The following is a 26849-nucleotide window of genomic DNA, read 5'->3' as shown; positions in this document are numbered from 1 at the left end:
TCACTCACTCACTCACTCACTCACTCCCGCTCTCCACATCATCATCAATGCAAACCTCGTTCCATTTCAGTCACCCACTACACTTCGCAACGATAAGATTCGAGCCTCCCCCCACCACCCCGCGCTTCGTCCCCAAGTCACCTCAGGACGAATTGCTCGGAGCACTCGAATGGGTATGATCGTTCTGCTTGCCCTCCTCACACACGGGCACCGACATCAACCACGGATCCTTCAACACGTCGTCCATCGTCCACCTCGCCTTCGGATCCGGACACAGCATCTTCTTGAGCAGCGGCCTGCACTCCCTCGGGCTCAGATTCGACAGCGGCGACGGCGCCGCGCTCGTCGCGTACGACTGCACGTACTCCTTGAACGTCGGATCCGACATCTTGGCCACGCGCCACGGAAGCTCCTGGAACTGCATGCAGTAGAACACGATCGCCGCCGCCCACACGTCGACGAGCCGCGCGTCGTACTCCTTCTTCTCAAACTGCTCCGGCGCAATGTACGGCTCGGACCCGCAGAGACCTTTCGAGTAGTGCGTCGACTTTTCCCAGCACATGCGGAACACGTCCGAGACGCCAAAGTCGGTGATCTTGATGTGGCCGTGTCCATCCAGCAGCAGATTCTCGGGCTTGATGTCGCGGTGCGCAACACCCATCGAATGCAGATAGAAAATGCCGTTGAGGATCTGCTTGAAGGAACACTCAACTTCGGCCTGCGACATGCCACCGCGCTTGATCGCCGCGTACAGGTCGCCGCCGGGACAGTACTCCATCACCTCGCACCAGTGTCGGTTCTCGTCCTGCACCAGATCCACCGTCTCGACAATGTTGATGTGGTGCAGCGTCGAAGAGATGCAGAACTCGGACGTGAGCTTCTTGACGTACTCCTTCTCCGTCTCGTTCTTGCGACGTTTACGGAACTCCTTGACCGCGTACAGCTTCTCGGTGGATCGATCCCACTTGTGTGCTAGGCGAACCACCGCAGTGGCGCCCTTGCCGATGGCGGCCTTCTCGCAGACACCGTACTTCTTGAGCAGGCTGGCGGTCTCGCCGCCGGCAGTGCTTCCGCCCTTTTTGCTGCCTCCGTCCGACTTGTTGCCGTGGCTGGTGTTGGAGCCACGTCGCGAAAGCTTGGGTGCACTGCCCATGATCATGTCGCGCAGCGTCGAGCTGGCGGTCGACTTGGCGTCGCCGTCCTTGCCCTTGTCGGACTTCTTGCTCGACTTTTCGGGCTTGCCCTTGGCATCCCAGTCGCGCAGCGCTGCTACGGTGAGGCGGCTCCCTTCGCTGGCACCACCGTCCTTTGCGTCCTTGTCCGACTTGCCGTCCTTGCGCTTGATCGAGACGTTGCGGCTGGGAGGCTGACTGCTCGGAGGGCTGGTGAGGTTCATAGCCTGGTAGCCTGAAGCGAGCGCTGCCTCGTCCGTCTCGTTGCGCGGGCTCAGGGGAGGCGTCGAGCCTCGGCTGAGCGAGGGCGAACGCATGGGAGAAATGTAGCCGCTGCCCTGCTGGCTCGCTGCGGTGCGAGGCGACGGGCGCTCGCGGCTAGGGCTGCTGGCAGCAGCAGCCGCGTCGGCGTTGGATCTGTCCTTGTCAGAGTGACCGCCGCCGGCACCGGAGAGCATGCGACGGAACATTCCCTTGGGCTCCTTCTCCTTGGGCTTTTCCTTTTGTTCGCCGCTGCTGGATGGGACGCGGGTGGGCTCGACGGGAGGCTGGGGTCGTGGCGAAGTGGCGAAGGTGGCACTCGTGCCACCAGAGAGCGTGCTGTGGCTGATCTTGGTGGAAGCAGGAGCCTTGCTGGGCGACATGGCGCGCGGCGGAGGCGACGAGGGGCGCGAGGCGCCTGCAGCCGCGGCAGCGGCGCCAGCGGCATTGGCCTGCGCTGCGGTGCCGGCCGATGGACGCCTCGACGAGACGAGCGAGGGCGGAGAGGTGCTTGCGGCCGAACCGTCAAGCTGACCACCTGCCTGGGCAAAGCTGGGAGGAGCCAGCTGCGCGCGAAAGTCGTAGGGGCTGTTCTCGCGCGTCAGCTCGAGACGCGCGGCGAGACCCTCGGGACCTTCGGCCTCGAGGCCATGCTTGACGATGGTCTGGTCCTTGCTCTGGAGACCGCTGAGACGGTGCTTGGGGTAGCGGTCGCGGTCGGGCGATGGAGGACGCGAGAGGTTGGATTCGGTCTCGCTGTCGGAGAAGACGAGGAGTTCGCGTGCGCGAATCTCGCGCTCCTCGGTGGGGATGCGCACGCTACCATCGCGAATGGCGGCCTGAATGCGATCCGAGTAAGGGGTCGCCATGAGAGGCTTGGGTTCGCAGTTGGCGAGGATGGCAGATGACTTGGTGGCAGGGGCAGCAGCGGCACCGTTGTGCTTGGTGGCGGTGGCAGCGGCAGCAGGGCGTGTTTCGCCTGGCTCCTTGGGAGGATTGCCGCCTTCTAATGTGGCATCTTCGGTATGTGTGACGTTTTCGGCCATGGTGTTTGTGTTTATGGTCGAGGGAGGAATGAGAAGGCGATGGGAGCTGTGATCTGGTTGTTAGCTTATCTGGAGCCTAAGGGATGGATGTCGTGGGAGATGACAGTCGAGGTGGTGTTCGCGTGTCGTGCGTCTATGAGGTGGCAACCGCAGAGTCGGTCTGGAGACACAAGTAATGAAAGGGCTCGGGGCTGAGCTTGAGACAGCTACGTCTGGAGTGCCAAAGTGGCTGTAGACGACGCCAGACACGTTGCAGCGGAAAGAGAAGAGATGGCGAAAGGAGTTGAGGCTGAGCGGCTGAGCGTTTCGAGATGGAGGTCTTGCGCAGGAGACACGGAGGATGGTCCGATACCGCTGTGACACCCGCTACGGACAGACAAGCCGACAAAGGCGATGATGATGGTGATGGTGAGGATGAGAGGAGGGGCGATGGCGGCGGGCTGTCCGAAGCTGAGGAGGGAGGGGAGGGGGGAGCCCGAGGGCAACGACGAGGAGGCGGGGCAGGGCAGTGGTGCAGGGCAGCAGACAGGCAGAAATGGACAGACCCACACTCAGACCAAGCAGGCCAGGCGCGGCGAGGCGAGGCGAGGCAAGGGTGCAAGCAACGTCTCTCGAGGCAGCGGCAAGAGAAAAAAAAAGTGGGGCAGCACACTGCGTTGTCGAGGGAAAACACTTTTTCACTTGAAGCGATGGTCGCCTCTGTCAGCTGCTGCGCCGCAAGCTCGGAATCGCCGTCCCACTCACCTACTTAGTTCACACACGTACACGCACTCATTCACCGGAGGCAAGGCGCGGCACACTCGAATTGCAACTCGATAAATTTTTCTTTTTCCCTTTTCTCGCCATTCGAAGTGCAGCAAGCAAGCAAGCAAGCAGGCAAGCAGGCAAGCAGGCAGGCAGCCATCGCGGCGAGGCCGAGCTGAGCCCCATCAGTTCACAACCGATAAAAAATAATTCAGCGTCCAACCAGGGTCAAAGCAAGGGTCAAGGGTGTCGGTGTCGTCTGTCCAAACGACGGCCAAACTGACGCAACTTTCGCGGCAACGATTTCTCGGATTTTGAGCGAATTTGCAACGGGTGGGTTTCGATTCGACCTCAAATACAGGCAGCAGCAAGAGACGACGGAACTCTCGACATCAGATACAACCCGCTCCGGAGCTAAGCTCTCAAGCCCAACGCACAACCGAACACAGCTTCTGTCTGCCAACGAGCGTTAACGCTCCCCGCAGCAGATGCTGCCGTCTGTGTTGTGGCGATGTAGATACAAATGAAGTCATACTGTCGCAAGGAGTGCGCCAATCTATCTCGGCGGCTATGCTCCGTGTCTTGCACAACGGGTCAAGTCAATCTTGGCGTTCAAAGGCAGTGCTCTCCATTCACAAGGATCGAAGAGGGTTCGGTCGGTCAGGGTCCAAAAAGTATCTCGAGCAGATCGATGTGGAAAATTATTTTCTCTTGCGCTCTGGCTCCTCAAAGCCCGGCGTGACGCGCGGCTGTTTGGGTTCCACATCGTTAGCGGCTCACAGGCCGACTCGAAGTTCCTTTGCAGTCCCGCTCGAGATCGTCTGTCGACACATGTAGGGTGTAGACTGAGGCATCCGAGGTGCTTTGGCCTGCCACCAGGCGGCTCGAGTCGACAGCAGCAGCAGAAACGGCAACGACAACGGCAAGGCTCGGGTCGTTTGGCTCCAATCATTGAGAGAAGAGGCCAAGATCGACGCCGCCAGCTGCTGTTGAAATGCGCATGTGCGGATGTCCTACAAGATGTCCTTTCCGTGTCAGTCTCCTGAGCAAGGAGGCATTTGACAGCAGCTGCTTTCCTCTCTACGACACATTAACACATTCTGTTCGAGGCGCCAATGAGAGTCAGGTCCGAGACAAGTCTGCTTGCTGGCAGACGAAACACCCACGCCACTGCATTAGGCCCAAGAACGTGGCACAACCTCGTCCAGGGGATAAGAACCTAAAGGAATGCTTGCTGTCGTGTAACACCATGTTCGAAGCATAACTTACTTTGACGCTCGCCTAGACGACTTTCGCCGCGAGGGTCCAGGGTGAAGCTTCGGTTGCCAGATGGTTCAGCTTGGACCGACACAGGCTCTCTCTCTCTTTTTTTGCCTCTCTCTCTCTCTTCGGTGCGAGCCGAGGGGTTTTCGCCCGAGGGTGTCGTGTTATCAAAAATCAATCACCGATAAGATTCGCAAGATCTGCCGATTCGAGCGATGGCCGAAGTCCGAAAAAATCGCAAAGCTGTCCTCCACCGCATGCTCTCGAGAAGCTTTCTTCTTGCGGCATCGTCACAACAACCCTGCTGCTGTTCCGTCTGTTGCCGCTGCGAAGAGGCGTTTGAGACCGTGAAAAGCCGCAGAAATGTCGTCGTCTTCGAACACAGCATCGGCTTCTACAACGGCTGTCGTGCCCGGTGCAGGCACCAACGGTCGACCCATCGTCTTCATGGACATCTCGATCGGCGACACCCCTGCTGGCCGTCTCAAATTCGAGCTCTTCTCCGACATCGTCCCTCGCACCTCCGAGAACTTCCGTCAGCTGTGCACCGGAGAGTTCCGACCCAACCACGTTCCCGAAGGTTACAAGAACTCGATCTTCCACCGCATCATCAAGGACTTTATGTGTCAAGGGGGCGATTTCCTCCACGCCGACGGAACCGGATCTCGCTCCATCTACGGCGACAAGTTTGAAGACGAAAACTTCACGTTGAAACACGACCAGGCAGGGCTTCTGAGCATGGCGAATTCGGGACCGGCAACGAACGGATGTCAGTTCTTCATCACGGCTCAACCGTGTCCGTTCTTGGACGGAAAGCACGTCGTGTTTGGCAAGGTGGTCGATGGTCTGTTGACGTTGAGAAAGATGGAGAACGTTCCTACGGGAGCAAATAACCGTCCGAAGATGGCGGTTAGAGTGACTCGTAAGTGTTGCATAAGTTTATACCCACGGCAGACCTCGTTGGCCAGTTCACTGACATCCTCTTCTTTGCTTTGCTTGTTGAACACAGAATGCGGCGAAATGTAGATCACGACCTCGACCTCTGCATCTTGTCATTGTCACCTGTTGCGCTCGCTTGCATCTGTATACCATTCATTGCTTCTTCATTCGACTAGCCACGTGTAATTGTATCCCTGATCTTCGTCCTGCAAAGCTGATCGTGTGCTGAGATTGCCGAACGTGGACGTCTTTGGACATGCCGGTAAGCGGTATCAAGCGATCAAAGAGACTGTGTAAAGGCGCACCGGCAAAGTTAGAGGATTTGCGGCAAGGGTCCACCAGAGAACAACACGCAACCGGCCATCTCGGTTCAAGTTGAATCGGTGATCTGGACGAGGGCACATTCCCCCTTTCGCCTTGGTCGGTGCGCCCACTTCGATACTTGCCGGTAAGGATGTCCTGCATAATCGATGTGTCCGGTGTGGCGACGCGGAAGAGAGCAACATAGGTAAACTGTGGGATCGTCACCATCAGACGCAGGGCGTATGATCGGGACGCATTAGCAAGACTACATCGGGAGTGAGATCACGTTGCCGGTGTGTACAGCAGGTCTGCCAGCCGCTAGCGTTGTACGGTACCGCTTCGGCAAGACCCGACAAAGCTTGCTATCGTGTTTCGCCACGGTTCCTGAGAAGACAGCTCGCAGCTCAACTCCCGAAAACTCAAAGAATCAGAGAGGCGCACCTCGCCGACGAGTGTTCAAGAAGGAAAAGTGGAACATGCAAGATGATGTCGTGATCGATCTGCCTCGCGTGTGCTGTGCCCGCAAAACTCGCTGCGTGGAAAAAAAAAAAAAAACCTCCTGCCACCAAGAACGGGGTCGTAATCGGGTCTGGTTTCCGGACCATCGAGCAGCAGTTGTGACGATATCGTGCAACACGTTGTGCAGCAGACTTTGCTGTCATTGGTCCTGTCCGCCCTTCGGTCAATGCTGTGATTGCTGCGGCTTGCAAAGACCGACATGGCACCGATGCAAGTCAGACATCAAGAACAGTAACGAGCTTGGCGCTGTGCTCATTGAAGCAAACAGCGATCTTAGCTGTGAAGGGAAACAGCAGCCGATCGACATAGAAGGGACAATGTGGTTTGCTGTACAGCACTAGCTAGCCGCCGCAAGATCGACATCAATCGCACATCTCCAGTTTTGCTGTGGCGCCGCTCTCTCTCGGCCCTGTTTTCAAGCTGGCTGTGTTGCACTGTGTCAGGATCGGCAGGCTCTTCCACCTTCCAACCAACCCCATTGAAACAGTTCCGAACAATGTGACTGAGAAACTCAAGGGCGGTGGCGGATTTTAGGCCGAAATTCAAAACTTGAAGGTCAAGATGACGATGTGAGGTTTTCCTGCCGTTTCGAACTTCTTCTGATCCCGATGCTGATCCTTGCTGCCAGTGTTATAGTAGTGTGTCCCCAGTTGACGGATGATCTCCGAAAGTGTTGGAATTTCCGATGACGCGCTGCTGCTTCAGCTGCTGATGCTGCTGCCCTCTCTCTAGGCCAGGTTCAAAAATTCCAAGCTTCGGACCGTGGCCCGGGCGCAGGTGCCGCTCGCAATCAAACGTGTTAATCTTTGCCAGATCAGCGGCACATTGTCCAGCGCATCGGCGGGTGCTTCTTCTCGTGCTCACTCGCTTGACTGCCAGGGTGCGCTTGGATCCGCCTCATTGCGCGCTCCGAGGCAACGCAACATCGACATCCACACCCAAATCGCAAAACCCTGGGAAACTGAGCCATCGTATAAGATATCCGACTCGGCTCGGATTCTGTCATCTTTCCTTCTCACCACCAAAAAACCCCGCCACTTGCACACACTTTCCCCAGCGTGTCTCTTTCTATACACAAAATGTCTTCCGCTCTCGACTCCCTTAAGCAGTACACTGCCGTCGTCTCCGACTCGGGTGACTTCGAGTCCATCGACGCTTACAAGCCCCAGGATGCTACCACCAACCCTGTAAGTTCCCGCTGTCTGCAACACGATGCAATGTAGGCGCAGTCGAGGCCAGGTCGCAGTTGTCGAGGAAGTCCTTCCATTCCAGAAATTTTGCCTCTTTCTGCATCTAGTGCCAGGCACTTGCATCTGCACCGAGAAAGCGATCGCCGAAAGCCGAATAGCGATACTGACCGTTTGCTCCTTGTTCTTGCTCTGCTCTCCCCGCCAAAACAGTCGCTCATCCTTGCTGCCGTCAAGCAGGAGAAGTACGCCCGTCTGATCGACGTTGCCGTCAAGTACGCCAAGGAGCAGACCTCGGACAAGGCCAAGCAGCTCGACCTTGCCACCGACCGCCTCCTGGTTGCTTTCGGTGTCGAGATCCTCAAGATCATCCCCGGCCGTGTCTCGACCGAGGTCGACGCTCGTCTCTCGTTCAACAAGGAGGCCACCATCGAGAAGGCCAAGCACCTCATCGCCCTCTACGAGTCGCTCGGCGTCAAGCGCGAGCGCGTCCTCATCAAGATCGCCTCGACCTGGGAAGGTATCCAGGCCGCCCGCGAGCTCGAGTCGCAGCACAACATCCACTGCAACTTGACGCTCCTCTTCGGTTTCAACCAGGCCGTCGCCTGTGCCGAGGCCAACGTCACCCTCATCTCGCCCTTCGTCGGCCGTATCCTCGACTACTACAAGAAGGCCGAGGGCAAGGAGTACGCCTCGCACGAGGACCCCGGTGTTCTTTCCGTTCAGCGCATCTACACCTACTACCGCCAGCATGGCTACAAGACCATCGTCATGGGCGCCTCGTTCCGCAACATCGGCGAGATCCTCGAGCTCGCCGGTTGCGACTTCCTCACCATCTCGCCCAAGCTGCTCGAGGAGCTCAAGAACAAGGAGGGCCCCGTCGAGCAGAAGCTTTCCGTCGACAACGCAAAGAGCGCAGAGGCCATCCCCAAGGTGTCGTACATCAACGACCAGGCCGCCTTCCTGCTCGACCTCGCCAAGGACCCCATGGCCAACACCAAGCTCGCCGAGGGTATCGCTGGTTTCGCCAAGGACGGCGCTACTATGGAGCAGATGATCGCCGAGAAGCTCTAAGTCTAAGCAAAACCGATATGTAACATAGCTATGCAGTAATCTTTCATGCGACTTTACAGTGTGTGTGAGATCTGAGTGAGAGGTGAGTGCTCGAATTCGGCATGCATTTCCGAAACGGGTCAGCTTGGACGGTGGTTCCGAATGTTGGGGTCGTTCGACAATCATGAATGATTCAGGACTTAGGTTGGTTCTTCTGGCAGAGAGCGAGTTGATTGCGACGAGATGAGAAGGGCTCGGTGTGACCCACGGTTGTGCATTTCGAAGCTAGTGTGTGCGTGCGCTTGGACCACTTGATTTAATTTTTCTTTTCTCCTCCACAAGCTATGTCACTTGCTTCCACCTTCTTCGCCAACCTCTCTCGATCCTCTCATCGCTCTCCACCGGCGCGGGATATCGGGTACGATGCCGCAAGAGACGCTCACCTTCCCACCGCTGTACTGCATCGTTGGAGCGTACCGCTTGGCTCACGATCCGGCGCTATGGAAGCCCATGTGGGAGAAATGCTCGCACGCCGCTAAGCAGGCTCTTGTCGTCGCGGGCGTCTGGGGCGTCCTCACGTGGCCCTTCCAGCGACTGTTCGTGTACTACTTCATGTCGGCGTCTGCTTCCGTGACGGGCTTCAACGCGGTGTATGGAAGAGTGGTAGAGACGGCAGATGTGACGGATGATAGCCTGCCGTTTCGTATTCCGATACCGAGTTTACAGAGTAAGTCCCTTCCCACCCTCCCCTGAAGAAGAAGAAGAAAGTACTGATTTATTGGTTCTATGGGGGGTACAGCTTTTGCGACATTCATGTTCGTGATCGGTCAGGTTCATGCGATAATGGAGTTTTGGTTGCGGAGGAAGTTGAGGGAATGCAGGAATACGGCGTACGTTCAAACGGTTAGGTCGAGGGGGAAAGCGGCGGATTGGTGGACAGAATACGTCGAGGAGTTCAAGAACCCTCCGACGGAAAAGGCGATCAAAGACGCCAAGAAGCAAGCTTGGTACCTCAAGCTAGCTTCCCCTCTGGTGAGGTTCGTCATTCTCAAAGGTGAGTCCCTTCCAACCACTCCAACGTCTCTTCGAGAGAGAACTGCGCTGACTCTTGGGGAAAAACTTTGCGCGGAGAAGTGTTTTTGTTGCCGATGGACTTCGTTCCGCTATTCGGAATGGCGTTGGGTGCAGCGCTTCGTTCGCTCACCTACGGTCGGTTGCTCCACCAGAGCTTTTTCGAAGCCAAACGAATGTCGCCCTTTCAGATCGAACTGTGGATCACCGAACGACAGCACGCCTACCGATCATTCGGGTTCGTAGCTGCGCTCATGGAACGCATCCCACTCATCGGACTGATCTTTTCCATCTCGAACCGCATCGGTGCTGCCATGTGGGCGCACGATCTGGAAAAACGTCAACAACGAATCCGCTCCTCCACCACTTCCTCCGATGCTACCAATTCGATCGCTTCCGGGATCGAGCCCAGTGGTGGAGGTGTCCAGTTGGAAGAATTTAAAAGCAAACCGACGCTCAAGAAGATCTACAAGAACGTCCAGCAAGACGCCACGCAGAGCGTAGAGGAAGACGGGGGAAATGACAGCAACTTCAACGGTGAGGGTCTGGCCGTTCTGCGTTGTGCAAAGTCGGGACGAGGAGTGTTTACACATCTCTCTTTTACTTTTCCGTTGAAACTCATGTCGCCCGTGGTCAGTTCCAGGAACGCTACGCGTCAAACCACAACCATGATCCGCGAGGTTTCCTCGGAGCAAGAACGTCAAAGCGAAGGAAGAGCGGGGGGAAAGGTGGTGAATGCGATGTATGTGGTGGGGTATGGTGGGGGGTTGGTTTCGGGCGACAGTGTGGAGCTGGATGTGGATGTGGGGATGGGATGCTGTTTGATGGTGTTGACGCAGGGAAGTACCAAGGTGTTCAAGACGAGGGTTAGTCGGCCTACGCGGGGAGTGAGTACGGCGAGCTTCACTTCCAACCGTCGAATCGCTCAAGGGGAGGAGGTGAAGATTGCGACAAGGCAGAACTTTCGATTCCTCATCCGACCCAATTCGACGTTGGTGCTTTTTCCCGATCCTGTGACGTGCTTCGCAAACGCACGCTACGACCAAATCCAACGGTTCGATCTACGGCACCCTTCCACCTCCTCCTGCATCGTTCTCGACTGGATCACACCGGGACGAACCGCCGTGCCCCCACCACCATCCCAAACCAAACGACTGGATCATCTCGATTCCCACTCGTCTTCGTCCACCGCACAGCACGCAACAGCCAAAGACTACAGCATACCACCGCGATCCGCCGAGCTATGGGAGTTCGCCTCGTACCGCTCGAGGAACGAACTGCGCATCGCGGGAACCGTCGTCGCTCGAGATACGATCCTGCTGTCGCAATCGGAGAACGAGTTCTTCGTGGATCCGATCAGCGGGCAAAAATTCACAGAGTTGGCGCGGAGAAACCATCCATTCGGTTGCTACGCTACGCTGATCCTGGCTGGGATTGATGCGGAGGAGGTAGGCGTGCGGTTGGAGAGCGAGTTTGAAAAGATCCAGCAGAGACCGACGACGACGCTGAGGGAAGAGGAGGTGTTGTGGAGCTTGAGCAGCGTGGAGGAAGGGGTGAGGGTGGTGAGGGTGGCGGGCAGGGATGTGGAGATGGTGCGGCGGTGGTTGAGGGACAGGCTGGGTGGGTTGGAGCGGGTTGTCGGCAGGGATCTGTATCGTCAAGCGCTGGGTTCGTAAGTTGGCCATGGAGTCGGCATGAGAAATGACAGCTGCCATTTTGACGGTTCTGGTTTAGAATTTGGATGTCTCGGGGAACGTGTGATTGTCGGCAGCGGTTCGACACACCTAGCTACAGAGATCCGAACCGACGCTACGGCGGGCGTCTGATGAAAGGTAGTTCAGGTGGGTTGACGCCAAACTACCGCATCTGGGGGACACTTGATCTTTGACTGCACGCTTCGCAACGCAGCTCGACATTGCTTCCTCCCACGGGCGGAGGTTGCAATTCGGCATCTCGTGGGTGATTCCGCCAGCAAAGCACATGTGCCCTTGAGCCATCCAGAGGGTACAGCCGGACTTTAGTGGTCGCTCGTTGACTTCGAAGCATGGCACCGCCTGGGCATTAGAACAGATATAAACTGGTCGTGTCCCTCTCTCATCCTTCCCGTTCGCACCATCATTCTCCACAGAGGTCCATTCATCGCTGCTCTGTCAAGAAAAAAACCATGAATCTCCTTGCTCTCCTCCTCTCCAGCATCTCCCTGCTTCTCTTCAAATCTGTCTCCGCCTCCTCCGCATCACCCGGCCTGAACCTCTTCTACAACTACGACACATTCTGCAACTCTCCTCCCACCAGCGGTCCCTCGATCCACTACTTGCATATCTGCGTCGATTCTGCCGACGGACCCGTCGTTCAGCAGCTCGACGCTCCCGGTCTCTACTCTGTCTTTTCCAACCCATCCAACAACTCGCAATTTGTCATCGTTCTGTGGGACCCGACCTTTAATAGTCAGGTTCAGACGAAGAACTACTTGTTCACCATGTATGCGGGAAGCCAGTTGGCGCAGCCTGGGTGTGCCGAGTGGTACGTCACCGATCTGAAGGACGGCAAGTGGGTGGGACCAAAGGTGCGCCGCACTTGTTATACGGAGCCGAGGGTCAAGATCCCGTGAAGACGGGGAAAGAGGGAGCTTGGACAGAGGATCTGAATGCTGTGAGGGGGAGATCAGGCTGATTTGCGCTGGAACTTGACATGTGATCAACGAACCAACGTCGCAGAGGCGATGACCATCAATAAAAAAAACTTTTCCGCTTCGATCAGTGTGATCGTAAAGGTGCAGAGGTGGGTATGAGCAGACACGAAATGAGGTGAGGACTCGAAATCGCCCTGGTGGCGAGGAACGTCTCACCTGTGGAGCTGAACCCACGCGCGCCAGGCGGAATGTGCTACGGATGAGGCCACTCGCTGTCACGGACTTTGTTCGGCCACCAATGACGACGTTGAAAAAGACGGTGACTATGGTTCCCACGTTTCGTCTCTTCCGCCCCTTTTCATTTCGCGGCTGAGAGGGAGAGCGAGCTGCTTCTCTCTTGCGGGACCAGCGGGTGGGAGGTTGATACGGCGCGTATAGCAGTTGCATCGATGGTCGAGCGATCGGTGGCGAACCGTGTGTGGGCCCTCCAACGCCGATGTCAATGGAGTGTAGAGGAACCAACAATCTTCACGCCCAGGGACCCACAGGCACTTTGTTTCCCCACCAGCAATCACGTCCGTGCCGGGTAAACGTCGGGCCTCTGTTTGCGGGTTCGATATAAGACCGTCAATGTGCCGCTCACACATACCGCCAGCACCATCACGAATTACTCGCTGTCCCAGGCCTACTTCTTTCCACACATCGTTCCTACACTCAAAACGACGCGTTTGTCTTTGCTCCTCTTCGCAGCGCTTTCCGTAGCACCTTCCATCGCTAGACCCGCCATAGCACCTGCCGGTCTCGACCTCTTCTACGGCTGGAAGACCTTCTGCTCTGATCCCCATGCCAAATTCCCCGATCATACGTACCACCTTTGCGTCGGCGCTAACACCGGATCCAAAGCCGACGTTATCGATTCCACGGGCTCTGTCTCTGTCTATATTAACGACGTTGACAAAACCAAGTTTGCCATCGTCCTCTGGAATAAGGATTCCAAGGCAACCGTTAAGACGGAGCATACCAAGATCGATGTGCAACCGGACAATGACTTTGGAAATGGTTGCGTTTGGTACGACATCGACGGAGATGAAGGTATGTCGATGGGTGATATTTGTCCGACCGACAGTATGGTCGTGATTCCTGGGGGAAATCAGGATGGGGGACCCGATTACGGCCCACCTAGCAGTGGATCTGATGGCGGCCCCCATTAGGAGTGACGGTCAAGTTGGTCCTCGAAGCTCAAGGTGGTTTGGGTTGATGTTAGCGCTAAGGGAAGGTGTGGGGTCGTTTTGCGATGAGAGAGTGTCATTCTGCATAGGCATGTCAAGCTGGCGGAGAGTGTCTCACCATCTGCATCGAAGGCAGTGGCTCCTGTTGTACTTCGTGAATTCAAATGCAATGACAAGCATTTCGCCTTCACCTGTTGGCTAGTGCGTCCATTTCTGAATTGACATGATGAACCTCGACGGGTACAGTACAGTAAGATGAACCTGTCCGCTCAGATCGGCGCGACGAGATCACAAACGATGAGACTTTATGGGTGTCTTTATGAAAAACTTCTAGGGAGGTCCTTGTGGAATGGCGATCTTATTTGTAAGGGGCGTTGGATTGTATGCTTGGACACCATCGAGTGAGTATTGTGACACTTGCGTCGGAGCGTTTTTTGTTTGTTGAAGAAAGGCCCATCGTTTGATGAAGGGGGAAGTGTGCCACCGAAACGCACCGCCACTGCAAATGCTCGTGGTGCCCAAACGAGCGTTGAGCAAACGCCCACCGCTTGATGAAGCGGCCGAGGGACCACCAACAAAGCACCGCCATTGCGGATACTCGAAGTGCCTAGATCCATCGTCTGTTCTTCGAGGGGACCCGCGTTTCTGAGCGCATATATCAACCCTCAGTCGTAGCCTAAGCCCCCCTTTCTCGACATCTTCAATTCCTTCCAGTCAACGATCCCTCCCTCTCTTCCACACACACGCACACACAGTGTTCAAACTGCCCATCATGTACTTCATTCTCACCACCCTCGTGTCTCTCTCTCTCTTCCTTGTCAACTCGATCAACTCGGTCCACGCCGATCCCGCCCCCGCTGGTCTGCACCTCTTCATGAACTACACCACCTTCTGCGGCGGTCTCGGTGGATTCCCGGATGGAACCATCTACCAGTGCTACGACTCCGGCGCCGGAGGCGTGACCCAGCAACTGCCTGGACCCGGATCCTACTCGGTCTTTTCCGACAAGAACCCATCCCAATTTGCGGTGGCACTCTGGAGCAGAGACACAGTCGCCACTGTCAAGACGGAGAAGGGGTACACTATCACGCAGTCGTGGGGAAAGCTGAACGACGAACCAGCAGCTCCTTATGTCAACGTGAAGGACCAGACTGGTTACGTGCTGTACGATGCTGTCAGTTACCCTGAATATGGTCCGATGCAGCTTCCCTGGAACCCTCACGCGTAAGTCAGACGCTGTGTGGGAAGGGGTTGACGGACGAGGCGGAGCGGTGAGAAGCGCGATCCAATTGATCGGTCGAGATGCGTTGCGTGGCTCAAATCTTCACACCAGGCATGGCCTCTCGTCGTGAATCTCCGCGTTTCTTTTGCTGTAGTTTTCAACCATCCTTGTTGTCGTCGCTATGCATGCCAACATCATGTTCTTGTTGAATACGATCACATTGTTTACAACCGATCCTCTCGTGTGAAACATTCGCTGGTGGGACTGCTTGCGCTCAATTTGCTAGCAAGAAGACGGAACGGGCGGAGCTGTGGGGCGAATGGAGCAGCGTTCCCGTTCGCAGGCGAAATCCCGTCGCAACGGTCCCCTTCGGTGGGCATGAAATGCGAGGCATTCGTTCATTCAACGCCGGATGCGACTTCCGTTAATAAGTCGGTGCTGGACCCAACTTCATTTGAACTCTCTCGCCACCGCTAATGTAATGCAACGGAGGCTCGATAACGGCGAGCTGCAATGCGGTGTAATTTGCTCAGCGACGCCATCGCTCATGACACCCACCAGAGTAAGCAGTGGTCCGACAGCTTCCACTGCGGTCCGAGTCATTAGCTTCCAACTCAGCGTACATCTTCGGCGGTGCTTCTCCGGACGGTCATATAAATCCTCTGAACCTGTCCTCTCTCCATCCTCCTTCTCTTCCAACCAATCCAATCTTCGCTGAACACCTTTCTGCTCTCATCTACCATCTCCTCAACACATTTTTCAAACCATGCGCTGCCTCTCACTCCTCTTCATCCCGCTCCTCCTCCTTCTGCCCCTCACCATTGCCGGGCCGACACCTCCCGGCATGAACCTCTTCTACTCCTACTCGCTCTTCTGCACCTCCCCTCCGTCCTCGACGCCGTACCCTGCCAACTCGGTCCACCAATGCTTCGACTCCTCCAGCGGACCCGTCACGCAACAGCTACCCACACAGGGCACCTACTCTGTGTTTCCCAACCCGGACAACGATTCGCAGTTCGTACTTGTCGTGTGGGACAGCACCACCCGAGCACAGGTGGTGACACGTGGCGGAGATACGATCACAGTGTGGGCGGGGTATCAGCAGGGTCATCCGGGATGTGCGGATGTGCTGGTGGCCGGTAAGGATGGAATCACAAAGGTGGATTACATCAGTTGCCCCAACGATGGTCCGATCAAGATCTGATTGGCGTCGAGGTTTTCCCCGCTGTCGCAAAAGCGAGTCGAGTGCTTACTTCGTGCCTCAGTCACTCTGTCACTCTGTCATATAGCGATGCTTTCAAAGCAATGTTATGAGAGGTGTCAATGTTCTATAGAGTGTTTTTCGTCGCAAATGACCACGATCTCCTTGAGATTACGTCTTGCCACGTCGCTTCTTACCCACTCCATTACCTCCGGCAGAATCCCATTTGGATCCCAAACCCATACCCAGCGACCCACCTGCGGCCGATGCAGCCGATGCCTCGGCCACCTCTTCTGCTGCTTGCTGCGAACCTTTCGCCGTCGCTGTGGACGACACGGGTTGACGGCTCGGGTTGGTGTTCGACGGTGTGTCGACGACAGGTTCTGGAGGGAAAGGGTGGACGCCGTGTGGCAACCACGACGAAGCCTGCTGCTGCTGCGGTTCTCCATGTGGCGAAAAGTTGGGTTGGGCACCGAAACCGTTGCCAGCCGGCCCTGGCGCGAAATGCGGTTGCATCGGATATCCACCATACACGCCCGCAAACGCAGGCTGATAACCCATCGGTGCATGCACGCCACCGACATTCATCACACCTCCTCCCGCCGACCCCTCCAGCTTCTTCCTCCTCCTCGCACCCAACCTCTCCAACCACCCACCCTTGTTCCTATCCTCGATCTTGCCCCTCATTCCCAATCCAACCTTCCTCAACCTCTCCAACCTCCTCAACCCCACCCCGGCCGTCAACACCACCGCACCAAACGCCACCCCGCTCACCACCGCAAACGCCCAATCCAGCTCCTCCATATGGCTCTTCAAATTCATCCCGAACAGTCCGGCCCACAGTGTGCCCGCGGAGATGCCCATGGTCGCGATGCTGGTTTTCAGATCGAGTGCGAGCAGCTTGTTTCGGTTGTTGTCGAGGATGAGCTCCACGACTTCTTGCGTGTTGGTGATATCCGAGTGCAGCTGGGTGGTTTCAGCGACGACTTCTTCCACCTGCTTGTCGAAGGATTCCAGCAGAAGCTCTAGTTCGTCCATGGGTTGGGAATCGTTCGTCTCTGCCGCGTTGTCGCTGTTGTTGGAAGATGAGGCATTTGAGAGGGCGGAGGATGTTGAAGTGGTCGAGGTTGATGACGAGTTGTTGGCGTTGTTACTGGGCGGAGCGGCGGAAAGGTACATCAACTGCATATCCTCTTCGTTCTCCAACACTTCCACCACCGCGTTCTTGACCGCTTTGCTTCTGCTCAAGAACGCGTTCAACTTTCTCGACACTTGCAACAGCGTCCTCAACTTTTCCCGATCCACATCGTCATCCAATTGTTCCAACACTCCACTCGTCCACCCCCTCACCACACCCAGCTCGATCCGCAATGCATCCAGGACGGAAACCAGGATGCTCTCCAGCGCTCTGAACTCGTACGCCAAACCACCCGATCCGGCCGCTGAAGAGCTGCTGCTGCTGCCGCCACTGCCGTGATGTTGAGGCTGATGGTGAAGAGGTCTCAAGTTGTGCTGGAGGTTGTACACGAATGCCGAGTGTAGCTGACTGTCGGTGCTCCCGTAGCTGTCGAAGAGCAAAACTTTGTCCCTCTTGATCATGGCTCGAATGTGGAGGATGTTGACGAGGATGCCGCCTCTTCGCGCGAGGATGGTGGGGACCAAGTTGGGGACGCGAGAATCGATCTTGCGGAGATCGCGTGGTTCGAGACCGTGATCGGAGCAGAGGCGGGACTTTTTGAACACGCCGGATGTAGAAGTGGCTGAACCGGTTGAGTCAAAGATGGTGCAGCGGAGCATGATGTCCGGGGAGAGTTGGGTTGTGCCTAGGCCCGCGAGCGAGGCTGGTGTATTTGAAGAAGCGGTAGGTGGTGGAGGCGGTAGTGTCGATGAGGAGGACGGTGATGGGGTGCCTATGCCTGAAGAGCGAGGTGCGTTGTGTGTTGTTGCAGATGTGTGCAACGTGTGAATGTGATAGAACCTAGCAGATGTCTCAACTGTCGTTCCGCTGCGTTGAGCCCACGATGATGATTGCTGCTGAAGACCGGATCGACACCACGCCACGGTCAACGGAACGCCTCGCTTTGCTTGCAGTACAGCATGTCCTTGTTCCTGCGCCTCCTGCTTTGCCTTGCCCTTCGAGTCGGCTGCTTGCGCCGCTACCGTTGCAAAACATCCGCGTTGTACAATGGCAGGTTTCGCCACCGTCGCGGTCGCATTCGCTCTGCATCGACTCGTAGCATTGTCGCGGCCGACAAGTCGTGCGAGCGACCTCGCTGATGTGCGCATGCCCACGTTTGCTAGCGATACTAATCGTGCGAACGGAATCGACGACAATGTATGTGATAGTGGCAGAAGCAAAGGGAGCTCGCTCATGATTCACGAATCCAATCGTCATCCGAAAATCTTCGAATCGGAACTCGGCCATTTCTCGCCCGTCCTCCACTTTGACCGACAGAAGACAACCCGAAACCCTCATAGTCCTCAATCGATACGACGGTGCATGCGCTTCCAAGACCAACACGGACACTCGTTCCTAGTCACGCAAAGACTCTTTCGACGACGAATACTATTACACGGAAACGACAGCAGCCTATTCCTTGTTCGACTTGATGCTCTGCCCAGCAGCCGAGAAACCAGATAGATCCGGATCAAACCATTCCAGATCCGAGCCTGCCCCCCCTCCTCCCGCCCCGACATTGGATTTGCGAGGCGCAGCCAGAGCATCTTCAAATTCAGACCCCTCGTCGTCCTCCTCATCCTCGGCACCCTCTTCTTCCACCGTTTCATGTGCTGCATGTGTATCTTGGCTGACTCCTGCCTGTGATTGTCCAAGAACCGACTGACCCGCCTCGATGTGGTTGCTTCGACTCGACGAAGACGGCATGAGCGTGGCATCGCCCACCGTGGTATCGCCCAACACCCTCATACCCGAGGACGAGACCGAGATCGACGCGGAGGGCGTGTGCGTCGTCGACGAAGCCTGCTGCGACAGAGCCGGAGATGAGTCGATCGTCATCGTCGGGCTCGCCACCTCTCCGGACGCCGCGTCTCTGGCCAGTGTCGAACCAGGTGGCTGCGGTGCATCTCGACCCGAACGACGATCCCTCCTGCGCGTGGTTCTGAACGCACTCGCGCTGGATGAGGCTGGCTGGTCGCCTGCTGCTGCTGCAGCTCCTCCCTCTTGTCCACCCTGCAGCTTGGCCAGCATTGCCGCCGCTACGTCCGACGGACTTCCTTGCGCACCCATCAACACGCTGCCAGCTGCAGCACCCGAGTCCTCTGACCCGCCGGCCCCTGCGCTTCCCGCTGTCGATCCTGCTGCTGCTGCTGCCGCAGCTGCTGATGCATTCGTCTGCCTCCTCTCCCTCGCCTTCCTCCTCTGCTTGTTCGGCCCACCCCCGCCACTTCGCAACGATCCCAACAGCGTCTCGAGCACCGCACTGTCATCCACGCCTGCCTCCTTCCTCGCCAGCGCCTCCTGCCTCTCCTTCTCCCGCTCTTCCGCCGCCGCCCTCCTCTTGGCCTCCATCGCCCTCTGCTCGCCGATCCTCACATTATCCACCTTGACCTTCTTGTACGCCGCCAAGAACTCCTTGAAGATGCCGAAAAAGTCCTCGGTGCGCATCGTCTGGTTGGCCAGCTGGCCCAGTCCACGCTTCTTGGGATCAGGCCCTTCGCCAAAGTACTTGAGCGCTTCGTTGTACACGCGTTCGGCAAACTGCACCTGGTCGTTGAGCCTCTGCAGCTCGGAAGCCGCGTCGTTGAGGAACGGAAGCATGATCTTGACATACGGATCCTGCAGATTCTCGTCGTTCTCGTCGAGCAGTCGATCGAGCTCCTTGCGATGTTGGAAGCTGCCGGACTTGAGTTCGGCCAGATCGCGGCGCAAGTCCCACAGCTGCACCCGACACGCTTCGGCCGGCAGCTCGAGCTCGTCCATGAACGTCTCGACTTCGGGGAAGCACTTGGAGATGGTGCGTTCGATAAAGTGCAGCAGCGTGGTGCCATCCGACGCCTTGGTATCGACGAGCTTGTTGATTGACGTGATCTTGAATCCAAACGCACCACCCTGCACACCCGTCGAGTTGAGGTAGTTGCCCATCATGAGGATCAAGCTGAGCAACCGCGCGAACGCCTTGGCCTTCATCAATCCCTCGGAAGCGTCGCGAACCTTGACCGTGCCCGACTTGATGAGATCAAACGTCTCCTTGTACTTGGTCATGTACAGCAGCCCTTTGACCTTCTCCTTGAGATGCGGCACCGTCATCAACAGCACCACCAGTCGATCGGCGGGATGCAGCAGGCGCAGCTCTTCGTCCGACGCATTCCTGTACTCTCCCAACTGGCCCTTGGTCTCGCTCTCCGGATAGTGCCTCAGCAATTCCGTGAGGAAGCTCTGGTCTAGCACCGCCTCGTTGCAGTTGATGATGTGATGCGCCACCTCTTCCGGCGACGCCTGCTTGCTCTCCGTCAAGCTCGACTTGACACGCTTGAGCACCATCTCGATTCCCTGGCGCGTCTGCAGGCTGAGATGCGTCTTGAGCTCGATCTTGTCCTTCTTGGCGGTCGAGGCCGACTTTTTGACCGGCTGCTTGGCTTTGAAGTCTTCCTCCATCTCCTCAAACAGTCCTTCCTGCTGCAGCGTCTTGACGACCGCCTCCTCATCCGCGGTGAGCTCGTGCTTTCCAAAGATGGTTTCGGCGGCATGTTGCGGCGAAAGCTTGTCCCACTGCAGCTGCTTCATCTTGGAGCTCGCCATGGCCAGCACCTCTTTGCGGCTGAGCGCATGATTCGCGAAGAGACCGGCAACGCCGGGCGCTGGAGGAGCGGCGGTGGGCCCGGCTGGACCGAGATTCGTAGGCGCGTACGATGCGCGCACGTTCATCATCGAGTTGCGGTAGGTGTCTTGCATGGGTGACTCGGTCACCGAACCGGGCGGCGGAGGAGCAGGCGGAGCAGGCGTGCTGGTGATCGAAGGGATCATCCCCGAGCCGGGACGAGACGAGTTGGGCGTGGAGAAGGCGGAGCGCATGTCGCCGCTGGCGGCCCCGCTGCTGGTCTGCGAAAGACCAGGCAGCATTCCTGGGGCGGGGGGAGGCGGAGGTGGCGGTGGCGGAGGTGGCATCGCTGCAGCGTCGAGCATCGCCTTTTGAGTCGCCGCCATACCTCCAGCAAACGGCGGCGGCGGCGGCGGCGGGGGAGGAGGCGGTGGAGGTGGTGGCGGTGCCAGTCCTGCAGGTGCAGGGACAGCCTGCGCCTCTGCGACGCTCCCCAATCTGCTCGGCTTCTTCTTTCCTCGACCCGCAATCATGTCGTCATCCGAGTCGGAATCATCCTCGCGCTGCCGGCGGATCTCGTCGAGCAGAGTCCGCACAGCAGGATGGGACGTGCGCTTGCCGGTGCCTCCCGGTGTCGGTGCCTGAGCTTTGCGGCGTCGCGATTCGCGCGCGTCCACCATCCTGGAGGCCAGGTCGGTGTTCTGCGCCATTCCAGCCGCCAGTGTTGCCTGGATCTTCCACTTGGCTGCTTCGGGGTCCAGCGGCTCTTCGTCGTGTCCTTGTTGCTCATGCTCTGCCTCCTCGTCGGCGCCATCCTCTTCGTCGTTCTCCGCTTGCCGTGCCAACATAGACTGACGCCGTACGGATGCAGAGATGCGCTTGCGGTCGTCTTCGGTGGGCACTCCCGGCACAGGCGGCACATCGCCACCTTTGTCGCCTGCCTTGTTCTTGCGTGCGTTGGCCTCCAGCTTGCGGATCGTCTTGTTCCGCTCGAGCTGCTTTTCCAAGGTATCGACGAGCTGTTTGCGGTCCAGGCTGCCTTTCCCGGGGGCGGCCACATCGCTTACATCCATCTGCGCCTCACGGAGCATATCGTAGAGCTCTCGAAGCTGGATCTCAAGAGCAACGACGCGGTCGATGTACGCCTTTTCCATCTCGTCCATCTCGTCCCTCGCTGCACCAGCGTTGCCTCGCGCCAAGGACAGATCGTCTTCGAGCTTTTCGATCTGCTCCTGAAGCTTGCCGATCAGCCCATCCGAGCCTGCTTTGAGCTTGGATTCGAGCTCAACCTTTTCTTGCTCTAGAGCAGCCGCCTTGGCTTTGGCTTTTTGCAGCTCGGACTGCATCGAGTTGATGTGATCCTGGTCCGCGAAGCGCGAGAGGACGTTATTGACCGAGACACCGAGCAGGGACGACAGATCGTTGCCCTCGACGGCACCCTTGCGGTCCATGACTACCGAGGTGACCATGGAATCGATGAGCTGGTAATAGTGTACGAGGTCGTCGCCGTCTCTTCGAATGAGCAAGAGGTGCTGCAGAGCCGACAGGAAGAAATCGTAGGCACGCGATCCTTCGACCTTGCCGACGATGGCGCGAAAGACGTCGACGGGATCGCTCAGATCCGTAAGCACCTCCTTGTTGAAGGTCTCGACGACGTCCTCGTGATCGGCCTCTGAGCCCTTCTCGAAAACACCGATCTGCGCATCGAGGTCCGGGTTCTTGAATGCGTGCATCTTGATGAGGATACGCTGCAGACCGCTCGCCTCCATCTGATTGCGAAGGTGGACACGCACTTCGAATTCGGGCACGATGTCCGAGTTGAGGATGGCGTTGATGAGAAACATGTTGTTGATGGCATACTCGTTGAGGCTCGACTCGTGCGGACCGACGACGCTGAGCTTCTTGACTTCGTCCGAGGCTCCCACCATGGACCCCATCTTGCCTCGTCCATCGATGGTCTGCTCGAGGATGCGGAACCACGCATCGAAGCGTCCATGATCGCCCTGGCTGGTCTTGAGGTCGTCGAACGCCTTGAGCACGAGACGGTGTCCAGTAGGCTTATCCCAGTGGCACAAGAAGAGCAGAATGTCGGCGGCCTGCTTGCGTGTGGTGAGCTGGAGCGAGATCATGGAATGTGTGATGCCGCTGATGCATTTGGGCTGGGCGAGCGCATCGTTCGCACCTGGCTTCGAATTGAAGAGCGAACGGAAGGCTTTGAGGACTTCGTACTCGAGCGCCAGGTCGTTGTCGTTCTTGATGCCTTTTGCGTGCAGTCCACTGAGGAAGCTGGCGAGCACAGGCGTACCTTTGGCTTCGACGAAGCTCTGGATCCACCCGATGGCACAGGTGCGCAGCGTCACGGCGAGCGATTCGATGTGCTTGGTGGTGACGGTGCCGTCCATGAACTTTTTGATGAACCATTCGGGCGAGTTGCGCGTGATGACCATGCTGGAGCCGGCACCCGGTGGCCCACCTGGCTGAGACGCGTGCTGACGGCGGTTGCGATCACGCTCCTTTTCGGCGTGCCATTCGGTGAGCTTGTCGTTGTACACGAGGGTCCACTTTTTGTCGACGCTGAAGTTGAGCATGTTGCGCCGCGCGGTCTCTTTCAACTCGTCAGAGAGGTTGCCGCCGGGCACGTTGAGAAAGTCGCGTTTGTCCATGAGCTCAGCAAAGAGGCGCTCGACTTGGTCATCAGGAGGACGTGTGAGCGCAAAATCGGGCGCTTTGCCCGACTGTTGGTACGACTCGCGCGCCAAGCTGGTGTGGCTGTTGCTAGCGCTCGGCGCAGTTCGGCCATCGTCTGGATGCCCATACACGCCCGAAGCGACCGACATCCTGCTCAAGACATCGTGAGGCCTGTTGGCGCCGCCGTTGGCGAACCCCGAGCTGGTGTTGGATGTGTAGCGAGATGAGCGCGCGCCGCCGTTGGGAGCAAACGAGCTTGCGGTGGACTGCATGGAATCGTGCGTGCTGATTCCTTGACGAGACGAGGAGGCGGCGGACGGATTGCGACGATGCGACGAGAGACCGGCGCTGGACGAGATAGTGGAGCCGCCATTGTGCGAGATGATGGAAGCCGAGGTGGAGGGATAGGCAGCATAATCGTTGGCATTGCTGACGAGCCGAGATCTGGGCACGTCGTACTGAACGTCCGAGTAGGCGCTGGAGCGATGGATGCCGTGGCCGAGGGAAGGGTTGCCAGAAGGGTTGCCGATGGAGAGCTTGGAGCTGGTGGGGCTGGCGTTGGAATGATACGACGAGCTGGCGAGGCCGTTATCGACTTGGACGGGAGTGCGTCCGGTGGCGGTGCGTTCGTAGGGGATCGCCTTGTCGGCTGCTTCCGAATTGAATTGGCGCGAGCGCTTCTTGCGTCCGAAGATCGAGTCCATGGCGGCGGGTGGGAGCCGACAGTCTCACCTAGCGAGAGGGAGACGAGGAGACAAGGTCGGAAGATGCCGATGGGATGGGAATGCAGATGTCCTGCCGAACAGTTGCTTACGCAGCCATCGAGGGCATAGCAACGCTGCAATGATGCGATCGCTTGGCGTAAGGAGCGGAGCCCTGAAGTATTGTGAGCCCTGCTTGCTCGTCACGACGGTTGTCGTCGTCCTGTTCGATGAGGCCTCGACCGTCACCGCCAAGCTGTGTCCAAGAGATGCACGTGTAGGTAGAAAGTCGCCGAGTCGACAGCAGCTGTTTCGACTGTCGCACTTGCGGGGGCCAGGGTATACAGAGATGGTGGTTGCTAAGGTATCTCGAATGGCGATCGTGATCGTGGGCGAGTCTGCGATACCGCGATACGGGTGTGATAGTATAGCAGGGTAGCGTCTCGAAGGGATCATGCAAGGGTCGCTCGAGCCTTCGGCTTCGCCTGTCTCTGCCCGTGTGGCCGTGGTTGCCGGGCGAGTGGTTGAAAAGTGTTGCGTGTGACTTTGGTCGTCGGTGCCTGTTGGTCTCTCCCCTCTCTCTCTCTCTCTCTCTCTCTCTCGCTTTTTCGACTTTTGCTGGCAGCACGCGTCTCTCACCTTTTCAGTCGCCTGCCTGTGTGCCTGTGCGTGTGTGGGCCTCGAAGGAAATTGGACGCTGCATGCATGGCCCACGCGCTCTCTCCTCACGCGGCACGAAATTGCCAATTTCAGATCCGTGAGACGCTGCTGCTGCTGCTGCCGCCTGTCAGATATCACTCTTGCATGGAAAACCGAGCTTTCTTCTTTCTTAATCTCCTTTTCTGTTTTTCCAACACAAGTGTCGACAGACTTGCAGTGCAGCGGCCGTTCTTGAGTTTGCCGCTGTCCGTTGGGAGTCAACCAGAAAGCATACCATGTCTCGCAACGAAGGCTACAATTGCATTCGCTGTGCCTCTGAGCTTCTCACGAGAATAAAGCTGACGTCGAAGGGCCAGCTCCACTTCGAAACGAGACGCCAACACACAAAGGGAACCAAGAAGTCTCTGGCCGAGACGCGCAACCCCGACGAAAGGCGATGGACGCGCCCAAAAGTCTCTTGGCTCTTGCCCTTCGCCGCAAGCGGCCGGCAATTAACGCGTTGGGTCGCATCGCCACAACTCTGCCGAATGTTGTCTATCAAACCGTAACAAGCCACAAAAATGAACTGCCACCATCTCGGGTCTCGTACGTCTTCCTCCTCACAACAGACTCTCGAGACGGATCGGCTGGAGCACGCCTCTCCATTTCAGTACCAGGCAAGCTCTTGGAGTGATGTGGGATCTGCGGCTAGAGAGGATATCTTCAATTGCAATGCGTCGTCGCCGCTCCATCAACGACACTAGCTAAGTACGCGGCTTTCCACTCTGGCAGCACCTTGCCCAGCTCGCTCGGCAAGCTCTCGTGACATTGCTCCAGCGCGTCCGTCAGCCAGCCAAACACCACCTCTGGTAGCTCCACCGTCTCTATACCATCCGTCTCTCCCGCCGATGGCTGACGGAAGAACACCTTGCTGCCCTTCCATATCGCTCCTTCCCCCACCTCCCCGCCGAGTGTGGTCCAATGTTTGGACAGAGATGTGGTGAACGTCGCACGTGAGAACAGCCACAGTTCGACCTGGCGAGATGGCGACTTGACGAGGAAGCGTCGCGAGCCGTGCGATGCCGCTGCGTATTGAAGTGTCGATAGCAGGGTTGACAGCGACGTATTGAAAAGGGGAGTTGTGAGAGATTCCACGGTGAACTTGTTCAGTTTGATCGACGAGGCTTGGGATGTTGAGCCGAGGGTGGTGCGACACGTTGTGCAGCGGAGCAACTGTCGCGGGTTGGAAACCAAGAGACAGTGTTAGTCGTCGTTTCGTACATCAGACCCGAAGAGAAGGGGGAATGGTGAAGGGGGGAAATGTGTGTAGAGCCGGGTAGATGCGCAACAGTGAGCCTTGACAGTGAGCAGGTGTTCTGTTCGGTCCGGCCTACATGCCCTCTGTCCCGCGATGCTCCCTCTACCGTCACCACCTCGCTCGATCCAACCAGTCAGCCCTTTGACCACCATCGCCGTTCATCGAAATCCCTCTTAACGCTTCCACCCTGCTCGCATCGTTTCCCCGCCACGCAGGTCAGCACGCAGGCCAGAAGATCGCTCCGAAACAACGTCGATCCGACGGCGGTGCGATCCCCCACCCTGCGATGCATATTGACACGCGCGTGCGAGGCCTCGACAGCGAAACAAAGTTGAAGCCAGGGACTCCCAACCAACAGCGACTCGCCAACCAAAGCACCAACACCGATGAACCCAAGAAAAGCAGCGAACCAGAAAGCAGCGGATCGGAATCCAGAGAGTTTGATCTTGGACAAAAGTCGGTGTATCAGTCGCACGATCCATCGGGTTGCGCATGCTCGCACCCTTCCACAGTGGAAAGATGGTCTGCGCGCAGGGGGGAAATCGTCGACTTTCTATCCGGTCCGTTCTTGGGGGAAGAGTTTCGAACTTACCTCGTCATCCACCTCTACCGCTTCATCGTTGAAGACATCCTTGGGTGCGAGGAAGTACGTGTCCCCTACCCAGACCGTCTCCTTGCCATCATCCTCCGCAACCTTGCCGGCAAACTTGACCGCAGTCTCGGTCAAGCTCTTGTTCAGCTCTTGATCGGCATGGCACATCCACGCGTCGACCAGCTCTTCCCAGCCTTCTGAGGGTAACGCTGTCCACTTCAGCTCCCGCTCCGCCCGCCTCAGCAACCTCCTCGCCCTCTCTCCCCCGCCTCGAACGCACACCGCGCAGCC

General features: G+C 57.4%; 11 protein-coding genes across 11 annotated transcripts; 7 read left to right on the top strand and 4 right to left on the bottom strand.

The window, feature by feature from the left end:
- Positions 1-142: 142 nt before the first annotated feature.
- On the bottom strand, positions 143-2479 carry PHSY_005809 (other/HAL protein kinase; the record flags this gene model as incomplete). The annotated part of the gene is made up of 1 exon (XM_012336417.1): positions 143-2479. The coding sequence occupies one exon, from the start codon at positions 2477-2479 to the stop codon at positions 143-145; it is 2337 nt and encodes a 778-aa protein (XP_012191807.1).
- A 2370-nt stretch (positions 2480-4849) lies between these two features.
- Positions 4850-6588, top strand: PHSY_005808 (hypothetical protein; the record flags this gene model as incomplete). Its single annotated transcript, XM_012336416.1, has 3 exons — positions 4850-5408; positions 5640-5687; positions 6035-6588. The coding sequence occupies 3 exons, from the start codon at positions 4850-4852 to the stop codon at positions 6586-6588; spliced, it is 1161 nt and encodes a 386-aa protein (XP_012191806.1).
- Positions 6589-7326: 738 nt separating this feature from the next.
- Positions 7327-8508, top strand: PHSY_005807 (hypothetical protein; the record flags this gene model as incomplete). The annotated part of the gene is made up of 2 exons (XM_012336415.1): positions 7327-7434; positions 7648-8508. The coding sequence occupies 2 exons, from the start codon at positions 7327-7329 to the stop codon at positions 8506-8508; spliced, it is 969 nt and encodes a 322-aa protein (XP_012191805.1).
- Positions 8509-8910: 402 nt separating this feature from the next.
- PHSY_005806 (hypothetical protein) lies at positions 8911-9240 on the top strand (the record flags this gene model as incomplete). Its single annotated transcript, XM_012336414.1, has 1 exon — positions 8911-9240. One exon carries the CDS (start codon positions 8911-8913, stop codon positions 9238-9240), a length of 330 nt encoding a protein of 109 aa, XP_012191804.1.
- A 395-nt stretch (positions 9241-9635) lies between these two features.
- On the top strand, positions 9636-13401 carry PHSY_005805 (urease accessory protein UreD; the record flags this gene model as incomplete). The annotated part of the gene is made up of 3 exons (XM_012336413.1): positions 9636-11111; positions 11687-12124; positions 12874-13401. The coding sequence occupies 3 exons, from the start codon at positions 9636-9638 to the stop codon at positions 13399-13401; spliced, it is 2442 nt and encodes an 813-aa protein (XP_012191803.1).
- An 892-nt stretch (positions 13402-14293) lies between these two features.
- PHSY_005804 (hypothetical protein) lies at positions 14294-15069 on the top strand (the record flags this gene model as incomplete). The annotated part of the gene is made up of 2 exons (XM_012336412.1): positions 14294-14643; positions 14985-15069. 2 exons carry the CDS (start codon positions 14294-14296, stop codon positions 15067-15069), a joined length of 435 nt encoding a protein of 144 aa, XP_012191802.1.
- A 533-nt stretch (positions 15070-15602) lies between these two features.
- On the bottom strand, positions 15603-17639 carry PHSY_005803 (inner membrane magnesium transporter MRS2; the record flags this gene model as incomplete). The annotated part of the gene is made up of 3 exons (XM_012336411.1): positions 15603-15866; positions 16100-16336; positions 16617-17639. 3 exons carry the CDS (start codon positions 17637-17639, stop codon positions 15603-15605), a joined length of 1524 nt encoding a protein of 507 aa, XP_012191801.1.
- A 193-nt stretch (positions 17640-17832) lies between these two features.
- Positions 17833-18267, bottom strand: PHSY_005802 (hypothetical protein; the record flags this gene model as incomplete). The annotated part of the gene is made up of 1 exon (XM_012336410.1): positions 17833-18267. One exon carries the CDS (start codon positions 18265-18267, stop codon positions 17833-17835), a length of 435 nt encoding a protein of 144 aa, XP_012191800.1.
- Positions 18268-18432: 165 nt separating this feature from the next.
- PHSY_005801 (hypothetical protein) lies at positions 18433-24012 on the bottom strand (the record flags this gene model as incomplete). The annotated part of the gene is made up of 1 exon (XM_012336409.1): positions 18433-24012. The coding sequence occupies one exon, from the start codon at positions 24010-24012 to the stop codon at positions 18433-18435; it is 5580 nt and encodes a 1859-aa protein (XP_012191799.1).
- Positions 24013-25105: 1093 nt separating this feature from the next.
- Positions 25106-25342, top strand: PHSY_005800 (hypothetical protein; the record flags this gene model as incomplete). Its single annotated transcript, XM_012336408.1, has 1 exon — positions 25106-25342. One exon carries the CDS (start codon positions 25106-25108, stop codon positions 25340-25342), a length of 237 nt encoding a protein of 78 aa, XP_012191798.1.
- Positions 25343-26252: 910 nt separating this feature from the next.
- On the top strand, positions 26253-26759 carry PHSY_005799 (hypothetical protein; the record flags this gene model as incomplete). The annotated part of the gene is made up of 1 exon (XM_012336407.1): positions 26253-26759. One exon carries the CDS (start codon positions 26253-26255, stop codon positions 26757-26759), a length of 507 nt encoding a protein of 168 aa, XP_012191797.1.
- Positions 26760-26849: the final 90 nt, after the last annotated feature.

This window comes from Pseudozyma hubeiensis (genome assembly GCF_000403515.1).
Source record: "Pseudozyma hubeiensis SY62 DNA, scaffold: PHS53, whole genome shotgun sequence".
NCBI classification, from domain to species: domain Eukaryota; kingdom Fungi; phylum Basidiomycota; class Ustilaginomycetes; order Ustilaginales; family Ustilaginaceae; genus Pseudozyma; species Pseudozyma hubeiensis.
This window is presented reverse-complemented; position numbering and strand designations above follow the sequence as displayed.